Source organism: Herpailurus yagouaroundi, unplaced genomic scaffold, assembly GCF_014898765.1.
Source record: "Herpailurus yagouaroundi ecotype Mexico unplaced genomic scaffold, PumYag 140, whole genome shotgun sequence".
Classification (NCBI taxonomy): Eukaryota; Metazoa; Chordata; class Mammalia; order Carnivora; family Felidae; genus Herpailurus; species Herpailurus yagouaroundi.
In genome coordinates, this window is record NW_024412395.1 from 31113258 (window position 1) to 31134572 (window position 21315).

The window sequence follows — 21315 nt, forward strand, 5'->3', positions numbered from 1 at the left end:
AAGGCAAGTTTATCAAGGGTGGCATTTCCCTCCTTTATTGTCTAAGCAGACGGCATTCCCACGAAAGTTTGTATGTTGGTCCTGCCGGTTTTAGGAAACCAGAGGCTAGCTCGCATTGGTTATACAGAAACAGAAAAATGTGGCTTAAGAAATAATCATCAAAGATATAAACTACACTTCCTAAGGGTATATCCATTCTACTGCATGAAAGAATTCTGGCATTTTCACTTAGGGTAATCAATCAGCAAGAGTAATTGTCAAGCTAGCTTTGACATTTTTGTTACCAAGGCTTTTGTTTATCCTGTGGCTTTCAAAGGAAAGGGAAATAGAAAGCACCAAATTGTAGCACTGAGTGTCACAGTTCACTCCAATGAGTTCTCAGTATTTTTGAGGGTAAAGGTGAAGGAAAGGACATTTAAGTAATGGTGGTTTGAAACAACCTGCACTGCCTTCTAAACCGAATGAAAATGCAAACTATGGTGGAATATGCACTGAATCTCTACCGAAAGATTGAAATTATTTTCCACAGCGTATTCTCCCAAACTGATTCAAAAGTTGATAGATGGTATATACTCAACATACATAGCATTATGATATACTAAGTTTGGACCAACAGGTTTTAATTCCTCAGAGCCATTCACAAGCATGTGCGCGTGAACTGGAGAGGTGTTTTGTTTTGAGTAAGATCCTGTTTCGGATAGGGCACTGGAGGGATCACACTGAGGCCTCTAAAACTCTTCCCCACCTGTTTTCCAAACTGATGACCCATGGAGCTCATGTATTTTTGTGCTGTTAAAAGGCTACATGACTCTAGTACGTGAAGAAAATATCCTTAAGCCTTACTTGTTAATATTCTTAAAAATTGTTCACTAAAGCTTTTCAGATTTTTTTATTGATGATGTTTTAAGCAATTTAAGAGATGGACCTTAATGTTTTTCCCAGTACATCTTAGCTTCTTTGTATTAGGGAATACAGAAAGGGGAACATCAACACTCCTCCTCTCAATGCCTTTCTAACGTAGGCATATGTTTTATTTGTATGACCTTTGCTAACATTTTTTTTTCCTAATTTGCTTTTAAGAACTGTTTCACTGAGAATGATGTATAATATATATGTTATATATATAAATATATAATCTGTATACCTGGATGTTGATGGAGCTTCTGTAGGTCTTATGTATCCAGGAAGGCAGATGAGAGCTTCCAGCCTTTTAGTGGCATGTTAAAAAAGCTAGTAATTTGCAATCTTCAAATCAAGTTCTTTAGGTGCTTTCTTCCACAATGAGTGCCTTTAAGGCAGATAATACTTCCCTAAAATAGTTCAGAAATTTTTCTTAAAGGGAAAACTTAAGCTCAAGTGAAAAATCCTTGCTTCTAGTTAATAGTGATGCTACCATGCTAAGTATTTTGGCAAAATATCTCCTAAAAATCTGTAGACTATTGCATAGAACCAGTATGCAAGCCTTACCTTTACTGAGACACTGCTGAAAAGTAAATGACAGTGATCTGAAGACTGAGAAGGCAGGGAAGGACCAGCTATGTCTGCAAAAAAATAGGTTGAACTGAAGAGCTACTTTTATGCACAGAAATCTTACATTCCATTCTTCATCTGCTATTTCTTAAAAACCAGATAAGTCATTTCTTACACCGTACTTTAAAAAATATGTGCCAAAACTTGTTAATGCATTTTAGCTCTTGATGGCAGGGCTTTGGTGTCAGTCAAACCTGAGTTGAATTCCAGGATCTGTCCATCATTCTCTACCTCTGTGATTCTGAACACTGCCACTACCCTGTTTTCTTAACAGAACCGGAATATCATAGGGTGTTTGATATTTTAAAAGGTTTATGAACTACACAAGCATATGGACTGTCTACTGTAAACCTTCCATGAAAACAATAGGCAATTAAATATTCTTGAATAAAGGAAGTCACTAACTTACTAAATTTCATTTTAAACATATACCTGTATTAATTCCTGGACTCCTGAATTTATGAGGTAAGCATTCTCCACATTCGCTTTAGGGATTTTTGATACAAATATATTTACCTGATAGTGCCAAGCACTTCCCATTAATTGTGAGAATGTTTTTCCAGGCATATCCTAAAGTCCCTATTAAAAAGACACATTCTAAATTCGGATCCTTTGGGCCTATGACATGTGCAAGAATATGCCTGGTAAAAAAAATTCTACAAGGCATTCTTCTATAAATGATATAAGTACCACCTTGAGAAGCCTGGAAGAAAATGTTCAAACTTTTCTCTTTTCTCTTCCATGTGAACCATCTTATGGCCAAACTGGTCAGTATCCTGAGCTAGAAAACCTGGGTCTGGGATAGAAACCAAAAATTCCATGGACAGAGAAAAACAATGCAGCACTTCCCATTGGATAAAAAGATTACTCATCATTACACCACAACTCTTACCATTGTTTCTTTACTGCTTTAGGGTTTGTGAAAAACACTTGGCTGCTGGGTTGGAACGAACTATTCAAATATATATGCCACATAAATACTTGACAAGTGTTAAATAAGCATATGGTTCATTTCCTAAAACAGTCACATTTATTTCTTTGAACTCTTACAATATAATCTAAACCACTGGAATTATAAATCATGTAACTGTTCATGATTCAAAGGCAAGACACAGCCAAGACCTACATGTATAACAGTCTCCCATAAATACAAAAATACAGTTTTATAAATATAAAAAAATGTAATAACATATCTTGTTAAAGGACAATAGCTTTTAGTTCCTTAGAGAAGTATGCCTGAAACTCCATAAGTGAAGCCACTGGTTATGTTCATAACCAGCTTAGTGAGGATGTTGCCCACTGCCTAACATCTGTAGGACAGTTGGGGTATTTCTGCAAAGCATTCATAATTTGAGTATTATCCAAAAGTAGTTTCATCAGCTGGTATTCTCTCTGTGTATTTACTGAAGTTCTTTCCATGGGCCTTATTAATTCTAATTGTTGTAAGTGTTCAAAAGCCTGAAAGATGAAAGAAACAGTGTAAGTTGAATAGAGGAAGCAAAATAACAACATTAATCCAGTAAACAATTAGGTTTGTGGTCAGTTGTAGAACAGAGTACCAGGAAACAAAACTTAATAGAAATCAGTAGGGTTCAAAACAACTCTCATCAACCTCATAAAAACTCCATGTATCAGGTGAAGCAGAGTCAAATATACAGTTCTGTCCCTGCACTGTTGAATGCGAACAGGGCAAACTCTAATTCACTCTGCACAATATGGTTTTTCTTCCAAACCTCATTCGATATCTAACACCTAATAGTACTTAAGATAAAGGAAGGGCTTTTAGTTCTCTCTAAAAACCCAACATCTGATGCCATAACCTGTAATAAAGTCCCTTTCTTCCACCTTTCCCTCTAATAGTGTTGTCTACTGTTTCATCTCACCTCTAACATTCATGTATTATGTCTTTTCTCACCCTGATTATTATTTTAGGTATTTTATTAGTGTATGAAGAAAAAGAAACCATTAATGACTACTAACCATTAAATACTGACACATTGAAAAAGATTCTGGAACTTTCTATTTCTATTCTATTGTGAAAAAATATCAAATATATACTTTATGTATCATAAGAATTCTTCCAATGAAAAGAAAAATAGACACCAGCATTTCTGAAAATGAGAAAATATCGGCTGCAGGCATTATTGGGGCTGAATAAAATTGAGAGCTAAAATATTTCTAGGCAACAAATATTTTATTTAAAATGTAGAAACAAGCAGCTACAAAATTGCTCATATGAATTTAAATGTTCATGTAACCTTTTCTACTCACAGAAAACTATCACACAAACATGGACATTAGAAAGGGGGGAAAACCAACCTCCGGTAGGCTAAACACACTTTTTCTGTTGTTTTGAAGAAATGGCAATGCTCTGTAATCACATTTTTTAGCTGGTAGAAGAAATAAAATTCTGACCACTAAGAATGATAAAAGACTTACGGGTCCACTGCTTTAAAAAAAACAAACAAACAAGGGGTGCCCGGGTGGCTCAGTCAGTTAAGTGTCCGTCTTGGGCTCAGGTCATGATCTCACAGTTTGTGGGTTCAAGCCCCGTGTAGGGCTCTGTGCTGACAGCTCAGAGTCTGGAGCCTGCTTTGGATTCCCTGTCTCCCTCTCTCTCTCTATTCCTCCTCCCTCACCCACGATCTCTCTCAAAAATAAATAAATGTTAAAAAAAAAAAAAAAAATATATATATATATATGTACACACACACACACACACACACACACATATATTTTAAAAAAAGAGAAAAAAATGCTTTTTCGCAGTAAGGTAACCACACAGGGCTACTGCTATTTGTGGAACTTGGTTTTGAATTTTTTTAATTAAATTATGTAATTAAGTTTAATTTAAAATTTGATAGTCAAATTGATTAGAAAATTTTAAGTTTGGAACAATTTCAGAATATAAATCTACTTCAGCTACACATTTTAAGCAATCTAAAGAGCAAATATTTCCAATGCATATTTAGTGAACTAAGATGTGTTTTTTTTTTTTTCAACGTTTATTTATTTTTGGGACAGAGAGAGACAGAGCATGAACGGGCGAGGGGCAGAGAGAGAGGGAGACACAGAATCGGAAACAGGCTCCAGGCTCTGAGCCATCAGCCCAGAGCCCGACGCGGGGCTCGAACTCACGGACCGTGAGATCGTGACCTGGTTGAAGTTGGACGCTTAACCGACTGCGCCACCCAGGCGCCCCAGAACTAAGATGTGTTTTAAGTGTAAACACACATGAAATTTTTAAAATGTAATACCTAAGAAAACATAAAAATAGTTCATTAATAATCTTCTACATTGATAATAGGTTAAAATATTTTCATATATTAGGTTAAATAAAATTTATAATTAAAATTAATTTCACCTTTTTAACATTTTTGTTGCTACTAGAAAATCCAAAATTACACTGTGAGTCATGTATTTCTGGTGGACAATGGAATGCTCTAATAAAGTTCCTCAAGTTTTAAAACTTACTCCAACTCCTAATAACACTTTTGTATGTCCTCACTATCCCATGAAATTTTGTCCTTTAGTTTCTTAATGGCTAATATCTTCATTTTTGTCTTTCTACTGCTAAGATTACAAATCCAACCCTTGGACTGTAAAGGGACAGAGTTTTATTGATGCATTTGATGAACTGCAATATATAGTTCTTTGCAAGATGCAGTGCTAGAAACAGACAGTAGAGGGCAGTATATTCCCACAAACTGGGAAACCATTGGCTGCTTTCTTCAGAATTCAAACATTTCATTTTGAGATCATTTTGGTCTGTTACGCAAAAAAAAAAAAAAAAAAAAAAAAGATCATATGGCAAATACCTGTTTCCAAATTAATAAGAGAGTAACTATGATATATACAATCAAATGATACAAAAATATACCTGACAGCAGAAAAATAACTATGAACTTCTTGAATCTTACCTTCATGACAACAGGTTTCTCAAAATTATAAACAGAATGGGCCTTCCTTTGAACAAACTTCTGAAACTCTGTACAGAAAGCAACAACAACATTAACACCTTCAAATAAGCAGTGAAGTAGAGTCAGAAAAAAACTACCAACATCTCATCTCACCATTATAGACCATTTGAAAATTAAAGGGCTCCTCTTCATAGATGTCATTTAAATGTTTCATTGCTATTATAAGACAGATTTCCAAGACTGACAGACCTATAGTAAAAGGGAAACAAATTATGAGTTGTAGTTTTCTCACTGATCCAGAAGATTGAAATAACTGTCCTCTCAACAGAATGATAAAGTGAAAGACATTGTTTTGAGGGGTGGCAGGAGATCAAGACCTCTCTGAGGTTCAAATGTGTTTCAGTCACAATGACTTATACAATCCTAAGCAAGCTACTCACCCTTCCTGGGCTTAGCTTTCATATACGCAAACTATGGATCTTCTTAAACTTATAGAGATGAGAGACAATATCATCAAGCACTTATCATATAGCCCATAGTAAACATAAACTGAAATGGCAATTATTATGTTTTAAATCACACAGCTTCCTTGAATATTGAGAGAAGTCCTAAACTCTTGGAAATTATATCTAAAAGTTTCTTTTTTTTTCTAGACAGAAGAAAATTCATTAGATTCTTAAAAGGGATAGTGAATCCAAACTGGCTAAGAGCCAACTCTCTTTACTAGTACTCGATGCAATGTGAATCCTGCAATACAGTGTTAGCTGGACTTTCAACGTAGCAAGGGAGGTGCATCAAGTTTCCTTCACTTTAAATGGGAGTGATAATACCTTTTGCAGGGCTGAGTTAAAGGCTGTATGGATATATAAGTAGTCTGTATCATACCCAATGTCAAGCATAATTTTGAAAGAATTCCATTATATAAACTTATAAAAAACAAATCAAGCAAGTTTCTCACCATGTACGATATTTGCTTTAGAGTCCATGCTACAGAACTGGTGGGCCTCCATCATATCTGCTGCAGTCATAAACGGATGTGATGTTGTTACGCGATTTAAAGCAAGCATCTAGGAAAATGTGGATCAGAAAAACATTTACATCTAGGAAAATGTGGATCAGAAAAAAATATCTGGAGATATTACTGAACAAAATTTCTTAATCTGGAGTCTATTCTGAGAGTTAGTATTAATTGCTTGGGAAAGGTATTCTCATGCTTAGCTCTATTAAAATACAGTATTTCAGTACCAATGTCATGTAAGTCTATAAGAGCATAAAAAAAAGTTCTTGTTGTTCTCTATACCTCTTCCCATTTGCATATCTTATTTACCATTCCTCAAAAGAGAAGCATTTAAAAAGGAGTAAGGCAAGGAAGAGAGCCAAAATAGGTAAGATTACTATTCAAAGGTTATTTTGATTTCATGGGAAAATGGAGTAGGGAAATACCTGAGCTCACCTCCTCCCATGGACACACCAAAGCTGCAACTACATATAAAGCAACTCTGTGAATGCCCTGAAAACTAGCAGCTGAAGAGATTTTAAAAAGCCACACTGCAAAGGGTAATAAAGGCAGAGATGTGGTTGGGGTAGAAACCAAATACCCAGTGCAGTGCCCCACAAGCAGGAGGGATGTCACTGGTGTAGCGGTCCTTCCTGAGGAGTGAGGGGTTCAAGCCCCACAGTGGGCAACTTCTGCCTTGGGTATCTGCACCAGGAAGACAAGCTTCCATAATGTCTGGCCTTGAAAATCAGTGGGGCTTAATTCTGGGAGAGCCAGAGGGCTACAGGACATGGAGACTCCATTCTTACAGACCCCATACGCAATTTCAATTGTTCAGAGGGAGCAGTCTGAAAATCATCTGGGCCATACAAGAAGGTACATTAACCAATTTAAGGTATGTGCTGGAGGGGCAGGATTCTGTAGGAGCTTTCTTTGGGAATGGAAATGTTGGCAGAACTATTTTTCTTGTCTTCCTTCAGCTAAGTTCATTAGGCTTACAAGAGCCAGCCGTGGCACTATCCATCTACCTTGTTAGCACCACTATCCATGCCAAGGGCATTCCTCTGTGGAACAACCCCACCCAAATCACCCACCTAGTAGGTATCCCTTCCAAATGAGTCCTACTCAAGGAAAGAGGGAGCCAGCCCCACCCACCAGCAAGCACAGAAGAGTCATGGTGGGATCTCACAACCAGCCACACAGGGGCTGCCCCACCCACCTACCCTCAGCAGCTAGTCTGCTCTCTCAGCCACGAGGGCCAGCTCCACCTGCACACACTGGTATGCCCGCAGTAGTTGTGGTGAGGCGCTGCAGCTATTTGGGCCAGGAGCCAGCCCTGACAAGTGCGCCCAGTAACAACAGGGGGGTGCAAGCAGCCCACATGAAACAGCCCTGAAAGCTCCAGTTCTAGTGACCAGAAAGGATTGTGTTTCTGGGCTCCAAGGATGCCTTCTACATGAGACCACACTACCTTTAAGACCAGGACATGTCACTGACCTATCTACTATAAACAAACGCAAACTCAGACAAAATGAAGAGACAGAAGAATATGTTCCAAATGAAAAAAGAACCTCAGAAAAAGAGCAAAACAGTATAATTAAGCAATCAGCCTGATAAAGACCTCAGAATAATGGTCATAAAGATGATCACCTAACTTGGGAGACGAGTGGACAAACTCAGCAAGAACTTCAACAAAGATATAAGAACAATAAAAAAGAACCAATCAGAGCTGAAGAACACAATAACTGAAATGAAAAATAAGCCAGAGAGAATCAACAAATTAAAAGATGCAGAAGAATGGATCAGTAATCAGAAAACAAGGTAATGGAAAGGACCCAAGCTGTACAGCAAAGAGGAAAAGGAATCTTAAAAATGAGGATACATTAAGGGACCACTAGGACACCAAGCATACTAATATTCACATTATAGAGGTCCCAAAAGGAGAAGAAAGAGAGTAGTGGGCAGAAAACTTATTTGAAGAAATCATAGCTGAAAACTTCCCTAACCTGGAGAAGGAAACAGACATCCAGGTCCAAGAAGTACAGAAAGCCCCAAAGAAGATGAACCCAAGGAGGTCTACAATAAGACACATAATATTCAGAGTGCCGAAAGGAATAAACCTACAACAAAGAATATTCTACCTAACAAAATTATTATTCTGAATTGAGGGAGAAATAAAATTTCCAAGATATAGTTAAAGGAGTTCATCACCACTGAACCAGCCTCACAAGAAATGTTAAAGGCACTGCTTAAAGCAATAAAGAAAAGAGCTCAAGAGGAATTTTTAAAAAATTTTGGGAAAAAAAATTCACTGGTAAAAGTGAACATATAGTAAAGGGAGGAGAGCAATCACTTATAAAGCTTGAAGGAAGGTTAAAAGACAAAAGTAATACAATCAACTATATCTATGATTAGTTAAGGCTTATATTAAAGGATGTAAAATATGAGACCAAACACATAAACTGTAGGAGTTGGAGGAGAGTTAACATGCAGTGCTTTTAAAATGCTTTTGAATTTAAACAACTACCAACTTAAAATAGATTAACATACAGTGTTATATTTATATATGTATATATATGTGTGTGTGTGTGTGTGTATATATATACACATGTATATATGTACATATATACATATAAATACACCTCATGGCAACCACAAACCCAACAACTTAAAACAGATACACAAAAAATAGAGAAACGAATCCAAACACTATACTAAAAAGTCCTCAAATCACAAGGGAAGACAGCAAGAGAAGAATAGAGAAGAACTACAAAAGCAACCAGAAAACAATTAACAAAAGAGCAATAAGTATATACCTATCAATAACCACTTTTAATGTCAATGGACTAAGTGTTCCAATTAAAAGACATAAATAAGGCTGCTGAATGATTAAAAGAAAAAAACAAAACAAGATCCATCTATATGCTGCCTACACAAGACTCACTTCAGACCTAAGGATATATACAGACTGAAAAGTGAAGGGAAGGAAAAAGATACGCAAATGGGGGGAAGAAAAAAAAAAAGGGAGGGTGGCAAAGGTTCTATCAGACAAAATAGACATCAAAAAAAAAAAAAAAAACACACAGACTGTGATAAGACACAAAGGACATTATGTAATGATAAAGGGATCAATCCGGTAAGAGAATATAACAATTGTAAATATATATGCATCCAACACAGAAGCACCTAAATATATAAAGCAAATATTAACACAAAAAGGGAGAAACTGACCATAATACTTTAAAAAAAATTTTTTTTAATGTATTTATTTTTGAAGGAGAGAGAGAGAGACAGAGCATGAGCGGGGGAGGAGCAGAGAGAGAGGTAGACACAGAATCAGAAGCAGGCTCCAGGCTCTAAACTGTCAGAATACTTTTTATAATTACATTAACTATAATTTAATACTCCACTTACATCAGTGGGTAGATTATCCAGACAAAATCAGTAAGGAAACATGGGCCTTAACACACTAGACCAGGTAGATTTAGCAGATATATACAGCTCATTCCATCCAAAAACAGCGCCAAACACATTCTTCTCAAGTCTACGTGGAACATTCTCTAGGACAGGTTACATGTTACGCCAGAAAACAAGTCTCAATAACTTTAATCAGACTGTAATCATATTAAGCATGTTTTCCAGGTATAATGGATTGAAACAGGAAATCAGGTAACATGGTGACTATACTTACGGTGAGCATTTTATAATGCATTAAAATGTCGAATCACTATGCTGTGTGGCTGAAACTAGCATAATACTGAATGTCAACTATATGTCAATTAAAAAACAAAGTATTATTCAAAGCCCTAGACCAAATCACAAAGGCAGACCTGTGACTTGTATAAACTTTTTGGCTACCAAATTAGCTAGTTCAGGTTAGTGTTATGTGACAGAAGTTACCCACTTTATGTTCAATTGTACATTAAAAAAAAAAAAAAAAATTAAAAGCCAAAATGACACCTAGAGACAACTTGTCATGTAGCTACTTGGCTTTCCAACAATTTGAAGATTCCTTTAAGTGTAATTTTCATAATATTTAAATTTAGTCATTACATAGGGTAAGCAGAGTTAGCAGATGAAAATGTTATGACAACTGCTTACATTTGAACTACAGGTAAACAATGAATAATTTCTTAGTGTAACTATGTACCCTGTAATATTTGGAAAATATTTATACTAGAAATTCTCCCCCATGTTAACTAGGGCCCAGGGTCCTTAGTTGAACAGAAGAGTTTGGAAATCCTTGTCCTTCATTTCTCTATTGGGGGAGAACTTGGTACATAGTAACTCCTTCTCTTACTCATAGTCTTAACTGTAACTTTTCTCTTTTATTATAAAATATCTGTGACATACAAAAAGGCAAAGGAATGATGTAACAGATATTTATGACCACTTCCTCAGCTTATAAAATATAATTTTACAGACTCTATTTCTTCCCTGGTTGGACTCCTACTCTTTCTCGTACAAAAAACCATGCATGCTGTTATACTTCTACTACATATGCATACATTCCTAGACAACACAGTATAATTTTCAAGTTTTATATAAATACCATATTGTACTTATGCAACTCTCTTCATTGAACATCTATTCCGAGAATTTATCCATGTTGAGGTATCAATTCCAGTTTATTCATTTTCCCATCATATATCCTCATTGATAGATATCTGTTATTTCCCTTTTTTTGCAATTATAAACAAGGTTGCTGTAAGCAATCTTGTACATGCCGTCTTGTGCATCTGAGTTTCTCTGGATATCTAATTTACCAAATTGTTTTTCAAAGTATCTATACATATTTATACTACTCGCAGCCATAAATTTAATAGTCACAGACATTTATTATACCATTAGACTTACATTTCTATATACTAACAATGAGCATGTTAAAAACATAATTAAAAACAAGATATCATTTACATATGATATTTGTATAATATAATTTTCAAAGAAAATGAAATACCTAGGTATACATTTTAAGCATGTACAAAATATGTGTGGTAAAAATTATAAAATGATGATGAAATAAATTAAAGAAAAACTAAGTAAAAGGAGAAATGTACCATAGTCTGGATTGGAAGATTCAGTGTAGTAATCATGCTAATTCTCCCAAAATTTACCTGTAGGCTTAATCAGTTCCCATCAAAATGTAATTACCTAGTGAAAGAAAATGAGAGGTAAAAATAAAATGAATACAAACCAATAGCATGTGTAATGACCGCAGGTTTTTGCTGACATTGAAATGCTTTTGTAGTACTTCTCGCACACTTCTATCTTCTGTGAGACACTAGAGGGGAAAAAAAAAAAAAACAGTAAAACAGGTAAGTAGTAAAAAGGCAGTTTAAAACCTAACTATAATGTTGTGCCTCACTTGTTGCTGTAGCTCATTAATTCTGACATTTATTTATTATTAAATATGTGTTGGTTTTATTTGTAGAATACAAAGATCAAAATAGGTCAAAATGAACTTTCCAGTCTATTGATTTTCTTCTTATCCCTTTATGTTGATTAAATATACACAAAGGTAAAACAATCCTTACTATCCCAAACTTTCTGGTCTAAAAAGGGAATCGATAGTCACACCAGTGGGATGACCAAAATTCAGCACAAAATACAACAGAGAGTAAGAATGACTATATTTGGGAAAACAAGGTAAAGCATTACAAAGAATGCTTAAACTGTATGTATGAGTCAATACGCTAAAAAGAAAGCATTCCATCTACAGGGAACAGCATGAGCAATGTAGGAAGATTGTGGCATACTGACAGAAGATGAGTAGTCCTGTACCTCCAAGTTTCAGTTTTCTCCTGGTCAGTTCCTGCTAAATCTTCTCACCTTCTGTTAACTAAACAGGAAAGGTTACGACAGTGGCTAAGGTCCTTGAACTTAGCTATAGTACTCTGGGGGAATTTCCTTTGAGGAGAATTAGTTATGGTCCTTTTAAATGCTCTTTTACAGGAATTTCGCTTATACTGCCATGCTGAGATGGTGTTCATTCTACTTATTTGATTCATTTGGGGTAGGACTACAACAAACATTCAAGTTAGGCAGAATATCCAGGTTCAACCTTATCCTGAATATGTTTCTTGGATGAAATTCCACAGGCAACCTGTTATCTATACCATTGCTTTGGTTTTAAGATGGGAATCAGAAAAACTTGCTGGATAGTCAGTACTGAGAGACAGGATAGCTCCCTCAATGCAGCCCTCCCCTCTTACAGGACAGGGCCTCTGGCCATGGTGCTGACTTATTTTTCAAATGAAGCTCCTCTATTAGCACACCAAAAGTAAGTGGCAAATGAGGATTAGGATAAAAGGAAGAAAACTCTAGAACTAACTCCAGTTGTACTAGTTCTACCTTATTAAAGAACTGCAAAATTGTAAAAAGGAAACAAACAAAAGACCAGTCTTCTATCTTCTCACATTCATTTCTACCATCTGCCCCTAAATTCAGTGATATAGAATCAGCAAAAAATGACCAAAAACACAAGCGTTAGCCATCTCCTACCACACGGCTACCATTTTCTAAATCATCCAGAATTATGCTTCATCAGTAACCCTTATCATCTACTTCCTTTATATACCCACTCAGATGCAGAGAATGCAATATAGCTGGGAAGGACAGAAAGATAAATGACAGCACAGTACAACCTGGGCTATGTAATTCATCTTGGGAAAAGACAGGAAGTAGAGACAGAAATAACAGAAGACCTGGCAAAGACATTTAAATACTATGAAAGACTGCATTTGGATGTCTTGTAACTGTACAAGGTGAAAGTCTGTGAGGCACTGAAAGTGGATTCATAGGCCAAAGATCCAGAGCTCTGATCCGCTACAGACCTATTTAAGGAAAGGGACAATGTGGAAGTACCAAATATAAAGGGTTCCTAAAGAACAGAATCTTATAGTAAGATACAGTATCAAAAAAACTTTCCTGAGCTGACAAGTATCTGAGTCCCAGGTGAGATTAACTTGGGGAGAAGGGTACAAGGGAAAACCCACACCTAATTATATCATAGCACAATATGTGAATTTTAAGAATAAAGTCAACCATTTTTGCATACAATTCTGTAAAGTTATACTAAGAATAATACGAAGTATCCATCAGAACAAAATGGGAAAGGGAAAGCAAAAATAACATGCAAAGTTTGAACTCTTTATGTAGTAACAACTTCAGTATGTATATGTTTGAAATGCTATAAGCCAAATAATTACTCCGTAGTAAAGGGAGGGAGACAGGCATGGATATAAGGGAAACTTGTATTTTTTTTTTTTTTTTTTAAGAGAGAGAGAAGGAGAGAATCTTAAGCAAGCTCCAAGTTCTGTGTGGACCTCAACATGGGGCTTGAATCCCACGACCTGGTATCTTGGGCCAAAAACAAGAGTCAGACACTCAATCAACTGAGCCATGAGCCATGCACCTTTCACCGTATATTTATTCCTATGAACTGATTAAATTTTACTCAGTGAACTTTTAGTAATTTCTACACCCAATGTGGGGAGTAGACTCATGACCCCAAGATCAAGAGTCACATGCTCTTCCAAATGAGCCAGTAGCGTGTTCCCGTTTGAGGAACTTTAAAAAAATAAAAAATGACAAAATTAACAGTACTTATATGAGTAGACTATATTTTATAATCAAAACAAGAATCAAGTTTTAGTTATGCAAGATGAATAAATAAAAATATCACATAAAAATGTGACTATGGTAAACAATATTGTACACCTGAAATTTGTTTCGAAGATAGATAATAAGTGTTTTCACCTCCTCCCACAAAATAAAAATGGAAAAAGGAAAAAGGAAAAAGAATAGAAAGAAAATGGTAACTAATGGAGTGATAGATGCATTGTATAGCTTGATTGTGGCATTTCTATATGTATTTGTATATCAAAACACCAAGCTGTAAACCTAAAATATATATAATTTTTATTTTATCAATTATAGCTCAACAAAGCTGGGAAAAATTAAAAAACTGTTTAAGAGCAAAATAAATGCAAAGTTCTCACATTTAATTTGGTATTGATATTCAAGATTAAAATCACTATTGCTTCTTGAATCAGGTTTTGTTTTTGCTTTTGTTTTTGTTTTTAAGGTCGGCTCCATGCCCAGCGTGGAGCCCAATGCAGGGCTTGAACTCATGACCCCGACATCAACACTCAGCTAAGATCAAGAGTCAGATGACTGACTAAGCCATGCTGGTGTCCTCTGAATCAGTATTTTTGTATCCTTTGGGTAAATACCTAGTAGTGCAATTGCTGGATCATAAGGTAGTTTTAACTTTTTGAGGAACCTCCAAACTGTTTCCCAGAGTGGCTCCACCAGTTTGTGTTCCTACCAGCAGTGGGTTCCCCTTTCTCTGAATCCTCACCAATATCTGTTGTTTCTTGTGTTAATTTTAGCCATTCTGACAGGTATGAGGTGATAGCTCACTGTAGTTTTGATTTGTATTTTCTTGATGATGAGTGACGCTGAGCATCTTTTCATGTGTCGGTTAGCCATCTGTATGTCTTCTTTGGAAAAGATGTCTTTGTTTTATGAATGTTGTAAGTATTTTATGTATTTTTGACACTAACCCTGTATCAGATGTCATTTGCAAAAATCTTCTTCCTTTCCATAGGTTGCCTTTTAGTTTTGTCCAATGTTTCTTCCACCATGCCAAAGCTTTTTATCTTGATAAAATCTCAGTAGTTCATTTTTTGCTTTTGTTTCCCTTGCCTCAGGAGACATATCTAGTAAGAAGTTGCTATGGCTGATGTCAAAGAGTTTACTGCCTGTGGTCACCTCTAGGATTTTGATGGTTTCCTTTCTCACATTTGGTCTTTGATCCATTTTGAATTTATTTTTGTGAATGGTATAAGAAAGTGGTCCAGTTTCATTCCAGAGAGGCAAACCATAAAACAGACTCTTAACTATAGAGAACAAATTGTGGGTTGTTGGAGGGGAGGGGAGTGGGAAGGTTAAATGGGTGATGGGTATTAAGGTGGACACTAGTGATGAGCACTGGGTGTTGTATGCAAGTGACGAATCAGTGGATTCTACACCTGAAACTAATATTACACTGTATGTTAATGAACTAGAATTTAAATAAAAACTTGAAACTGCAAAAAAAAAAAAAAAATTACTGCTTTGACATAAACAATATTTTTTAGAGCCGGTGAATACACACTGTGCAAATTTAATTGTCTAAAGATCTAATTATTTGCATCAGTATTTAATATTATAGATCAGTTTTTCCAAATTCTTTTATTTATTTATTTATCTATTTATTTATTTATTTATTTATTTATTTAAGTTTATATACTTTTGAGGGAGAGAGAGGGAGGGACAGAGGAGTAGGGGAGGGGCAGAGAGAGACTCCCAAGCAGGCTCTGCACTGTCAGCATGGAGCCTGATGATGGTTTTGAACTCACAAACTGTGAGATCATGACCTGAACCAAAACCAAGAGTCGGACGCTTAGCCAACTGAGCCTACCAGGCTCCCCTCCAAATTCTTTGAAAACCAAGGACTCTCCATTATCTTCCACCTTCACAAGACCCATAGTTTTGAAAGATTCTACCATGTGGGATTTATTCAGCAATAGTTTTTCAATTTTGTTATTAAACACACTCCTGGCATACTCTCTCCCTTCATCCTGCCAACTGAAAATTACTTAATGTTTGTTTATTTTTAGACAGAGAAAGAAAGAGTGTGAGTGGGGGAAGGGGACAGAGAGAGAGAGAGAGAGAGAGAGAGAGAGAGAATCTAGAGCAAAAGTAAAATCCAAAGTATCTCACGAACCATGAGATCATGACCCGAGCTGAAATCAAGAGTCAGATGCTTAACCAACTGTGCCATCCAGGTACCCCTGAAAACTCTTGTCAGTGTAAGATAAACTGATGCTAGTATGCTGAGTTGATATGACAATGGTCTATATAAGTTAGGCTATTCAACTTAAGGTTAGGTAAATTTATAGAGTCCACAAGGTTTATTAGTTAACTTTTAAATCAACATGTGAACGTGCCTTGGTAGCTAAGACTCTCAGGGTTCTAGGGACTGCATGATGATATTCACCAACACAGACAATACAACCATGCCAAACCTTACTTGACTTAAGAGACCCAAATGAGATAAAAGTTAAAACTGTCTGAGAACTAGAAAAGAAAACAATCCACACTGGATAGTTAGTGATGAACCATTAAGCTAAACTATTGCTAAACTTGTAACTAAAGAAAATAATTTTTTTTAGTAACCTAAATATTAACAAAATAATCTAAAATATAAGTAGATATAAATAAAACAAAAATCTCACTAAAGTTCTTTTGAGAAAAAATTTAGGATATGACATTTCAATCTCCTTTAAAACACACACACACATGCACGCACACATAAGTGTATGATTTGTATTAATGCAGTTCTATGCTACAGTAACATTAGAAGCTTTGTGCTAATTTACAATTTTTTTTTAATTTGTAGGTTTTTATTGCTTTCAATGGTATACCAAAGTACAAAAATTACTTTAACATTATTGCCTCTGTTCCAAGTTACCTGAATGCTCTCATTCCACTTCTCAGTGAAGAGCTTGTCTGGAAATTCTGCAGGTAGAGATAATTGTTCTTTAAATATTTTAAGATATTGTGGAAAACCAAATGAATTCATTAAATGTATCTGCCGGTGAGAAAATCGTGACTTCACTCTTTTTTCTAAGAGTTCCAAAATATCCTTAAAAACAACGACAACAATCCATATAAGATGCATGTTTTTTAAAAAACAACATACCAATATTAGAAGTATACATATTCGAACAATCACCTGTAATTAACAATGTTTATCCTATAATACATAATTGAACTTTAAAACTTGTGTAAGCCTCCAAAACCTCAAATCATTCCCTTGATTTCTTTAATTATTACACAAGCTAATTTTATTAATTCCCTTCTAAGCATTGCTAGGCCTGGTGTTATCATGCCTTTTACCTACTATGCTACTATCAGTTAATCTTTAACATTCTAAGACCAACAATAATTGCAAAAGAATTGTAACTATTACTGAATAGTTCTACACCACAGTAACACCAATAATTTAAGTGTTTATTTACTTATTTTGAGAGTGAGTGTGACTGGGGGAAAGGCACAGCACAGAGCCCAACACGGGACTCGATCTCATGAACCATTAGAGAGTGTATGACCTGAGCCGAAATCAAGAGCTGGACACTTAGCTGAATGAGCCACCCAGGTGCCCCATCACCAAGAATTTCAATAAGGAATTGCATATTCTATAAAGAATTCAGATTAAAGAAATGGTAAAATGTAGTAAGATTATTACATTCCTGCAAATTTAAATATCTTCATTGTTTTATGTAACAAAGACTCAAGAAATAGTACATGTAATGGAGAAATTTGACTTCACAAAACTACCTATAAATTCAAGCTGAAGCAAGCTGAACTACAAGAACAAACTATAGGAGAGGAAACTTGCAGGAACACAGCATGACACTGATAAGTTATTCTGTCTTTTGTCTTTTTATAGTGATATTTTAGAAACTACTTGCATTTGTGCTATTTGTCCTTAAAAAGTTAAAATCAAGTTTACTGTCAAGTTTCTATAGTAAAAAAAACTTAAAAATGCTCTGGTGAGGCCCTAAAATATGGATTTTTAAATCTACCCAGATGATTTTCCTAATTACTAGGTTGAGAAACCAATCATATAGAGCTTGAAAGAATTCAAGTGATCAACATGGGATCATGGTTAGTCTGGAAAGGAAGACAGGAAAGACTTAATAACTTGGGTTTAGAAGGCAGAAGGTGAATAAAAAACCTGGAATGTTCTTAATAGGTTAAGTGCCAGCATAATTAAAAGAGATAAAAGTTATGTTCAGAAACAGCAGTATTATAAATTTATTTTCTATTAAGGAGTAGTTCTAGATCATCCATATAGGTAGGTGCCTGAAAGGTAGTGGAAACAACACTCTATACAACCAATAATTAAGAGCTTGAACTTGGGAATGGAAAGAAAGAGGTAGAAGTAAAAGATATTTTAGTGGTGGAGAGTAATGACAGAAGCTGGCAATGTGGGAATAAAGGGGATAGTACCAAAAAAGAAATACTTCCACAGGGAAGAGGTTGTTTGCTGGCAAACTCACTAATCCACCCATCTTTTGACTTTTTTCCTATAAACATGGACATATGGATATACTTAGAATTGAACTGCATAGTTGGAGAATTATACATGTAGAATTTTTAAAGGCCTAAGATAACACTACTAGGGAGCACCTGATTCTTTATTTGGTCCTTCATTGGGCAATAACATTTGCCACTGCTTCTTCTACCCAAAGAGTTTTTTGGTTTTGTGTTTTTTTTTTGTTTTTTTTTTTTTTAGCAAGAAGATGCTTCCTTAACTCCTGTGGTATAACTGCTGCTTTTGGCAAGGAGAAATAAAGACCTGGCAGATGTTCTATGAGGGAGGCTTATTATGAAGGCATATATCATAAGCTCTAGAGCACCAGGAAAAGAAAACAGAGAAAGACACTACACAGAAAAACAGCACTGGCAGGAGGACTGTTGAAAGATGACTTAAAGCATTTCACTGTTCTAAAAAAACAGCTGCAGGAAAGAAAAAGAAGTAAATGAGCCTGATACAAGGCTACCAAGAATGCAGGAGGGAAAAGAAGGATGAAAACAACAGACTCATGGCAGCCAGAGCATGAGAAGAGAGATGACCCTTAAGTACCAGTTTTATCTGAATTCAGTAATAAAGTTTATAATGTAAAAGAAGATAAAAAAAGGCCTGTGTAGCCATCTGAAGGTACACAGGGTTCAACATGTAGAGTCTTCACAAAGTAATGTGATAGCAACAATGAGACTATGGTTACAATCATTCTAAAATCCCCCCAAAAAGCAAAGAAGCCACTATCTACTGTGACATCTTGACAGAAGTAATCCCTTCCATTTCTCAAGATGTGTACTTACAAAGAGGGGATAGTATCATTTTAACTCAATTCCAAGCATTATCAAAATATAGAATGAATCTTAAATATAAAAGTAATTAGCAATTTTTATAACATGATGGTAAGATTGTTTCATTGTCTTTTTACTTGCTAATGTAGAAATTATACTAGCATAATCTGACTTCGCATTTTCATTCAGTGATTCCACTGGAGAGAGGGAGGTATTAGTTTATGAGTACGTGTGAATAACTGTTTCCTTCAATCTGAGCTGAAAAGTAGGATAAATGCACAAGGCACTGATAAAACACATTTGAAAGAAATGCTTAATATAATCACCTACATAAGTGACTACATCAGTAATTAAGCTTTAATTATCTAAATATTATAATCAATTTTTTAATAGAAAGAATAACTTACCAATCTACATGTAAGACCAATAACTGCTAGTGGAGTCTGTGCAGACTGAGAAATGTCAAAAAGATTATAGAGGAGTGTCTGGTTTTTATGATGAGCAAAAAGATCAAATTCATCTAATATGAAGATTACTGGGCAACTACTAGACCTGTCACCTAAGATAAAATAAGAGTTTTATATTAATAAGCAATTATATCAACCTTTCTTAAGTTTCCAAATTATTCACTACATTTTAGTTGTTAAAACTCAATACATACTGAAAAACCTACTTTGGGTAGGATACTTAACAGTGCATGTACATTTATTCAACAAAAAATTGTTCACATGACAAGATAGCCCTTACTGCCCTCAAGTAGTTCACAGTCTAATTACCAGATTCTAGTTTACTAATAAAAAAACTCAAGAATTATTTAAGTGATTATGCCATTATTTTTTAAATTATGGAAACATAATCTTTTACCATCAAAAAATTGACAAGGATCTCTTAACACCTACATACTCCAAAACACTTTGGTATTAATAATAAAGGGAGCAACTAGCTTATGAACAAAACTTTTGCTTCAAAAGAGACTTGTTTAGTTAGCAGAAATACAAAGTGCATTTTCCCAGGTGCTTAAAATTTTTACAAATAAATTGTTAAATTATGAATTCAACCAAAGCCACTTTTAACTCCTTTTTGAGCCCTGCCCTGACAATTTTAATATTTCAACAATAGGGAAAGTTCAACATGACTCTGTGAATTCATTTTTCTCATTACAATGAGGGAAACTACTTTAACAGACGAATCGCTATTACCTTAAAGTTTACGGCTTTATATTTACATACACAAGTGAAAAGAAAATCTGATAAGAGGACATTTAACAGATAATAAAACATATACAGAAACCTAAATGGCATGAAAAGCCTGAGGACTACTTAAAAAGTCTATAAACAAACCTATATGATATAGAAATTTAGTATTTGATAAAATATGCCATTACAAATCAATGGGGAAAAGTGGTTTATACAAGGTCACATCTCAACTTTACACCTTATCAAAATAAGTTCTCACCAGATTATAAGTATATGTTAGATGAAAACATTAACTAGATGTCTTCAAAATCTAAAGACAAAAATTTCGACTATGTAAAAAATTTAAAACTTCAGCAGAAAAGTCCAAACCAAATTTAAGAGAAAAATAAGTGCAAGAATTTTCATGAATGAGTATGAGATAAACATCACCAAAATAAGGCAAAAGAACCAACAGGAAATACACAAACCAAAAAATATCAGTGCCCAATAAAAGTATGAAGTGGTGAGCATCATTAACACCAACATTATGCATATTAAACTAAGAGATGTATTTTTTTCTCTTAGGCAAACATGAAAAATAATAACTTTGAATAAAAGTTGTGAAGGAAAAGGTACTCTCAAATATGTTTAGAAAATAGAATTTCCAAGGTAGTTTGGTTATATTTATACTTTTAAATGTGGTACAGTTTGATCAAGAATTCTACTCACTAAAATTTACCCCAGGAAAAATCCAAATGACAAT

General features: G+C 35.1%; 1 protein-coding gene across 7 annotated transcripts in view; it reads right to left on the bottom strand.

Moving 5' to 3' along the window:
* Positions 1 to 873: 873 nt before the first annotated feature.
* Positions 874 to 21315, bottom strand: part of ORC4 (origin recognition complex subunit 4) — an 82232-nt gene continuing 61790 nt past the window's right edge. For all 7 annotated transcript variants that reach the window (XM_040475001.1, XM_040474997.1, XM_040474998.1 and 4 more), the window contains 7 exons: positions 19785 to 19936; positions 16970 to 17143; positions 11645 to 11731; positions 6409 to 6517; positions 5604 to 5699; positions 5451 to 5518; positions 874 to 2988 (listed from right to left, as the gene is read on the bottom strand). In XM_040475001.1, the coding sequence (XP_040330935.1) occupies positions 2800 to 2988; positions 5451 to 5518; positions 5604 to 5699; positions 6409 to 6517; positions 11645 to 11731; positions 16970 to 17143; positions 19785 to 19936 (875 nt within the window). In that variant the 3' untranslated portion in view covers positions 874 to 2799. The remainder of the gene's footprint in view (positions 2989 to 5450; positions 5519 to 5603; positions 5700 to 6408; positions 6518 to 11644; positions 11732 to 16969; positions 17144 to 19784; positions 19937 to 21315) is intronic.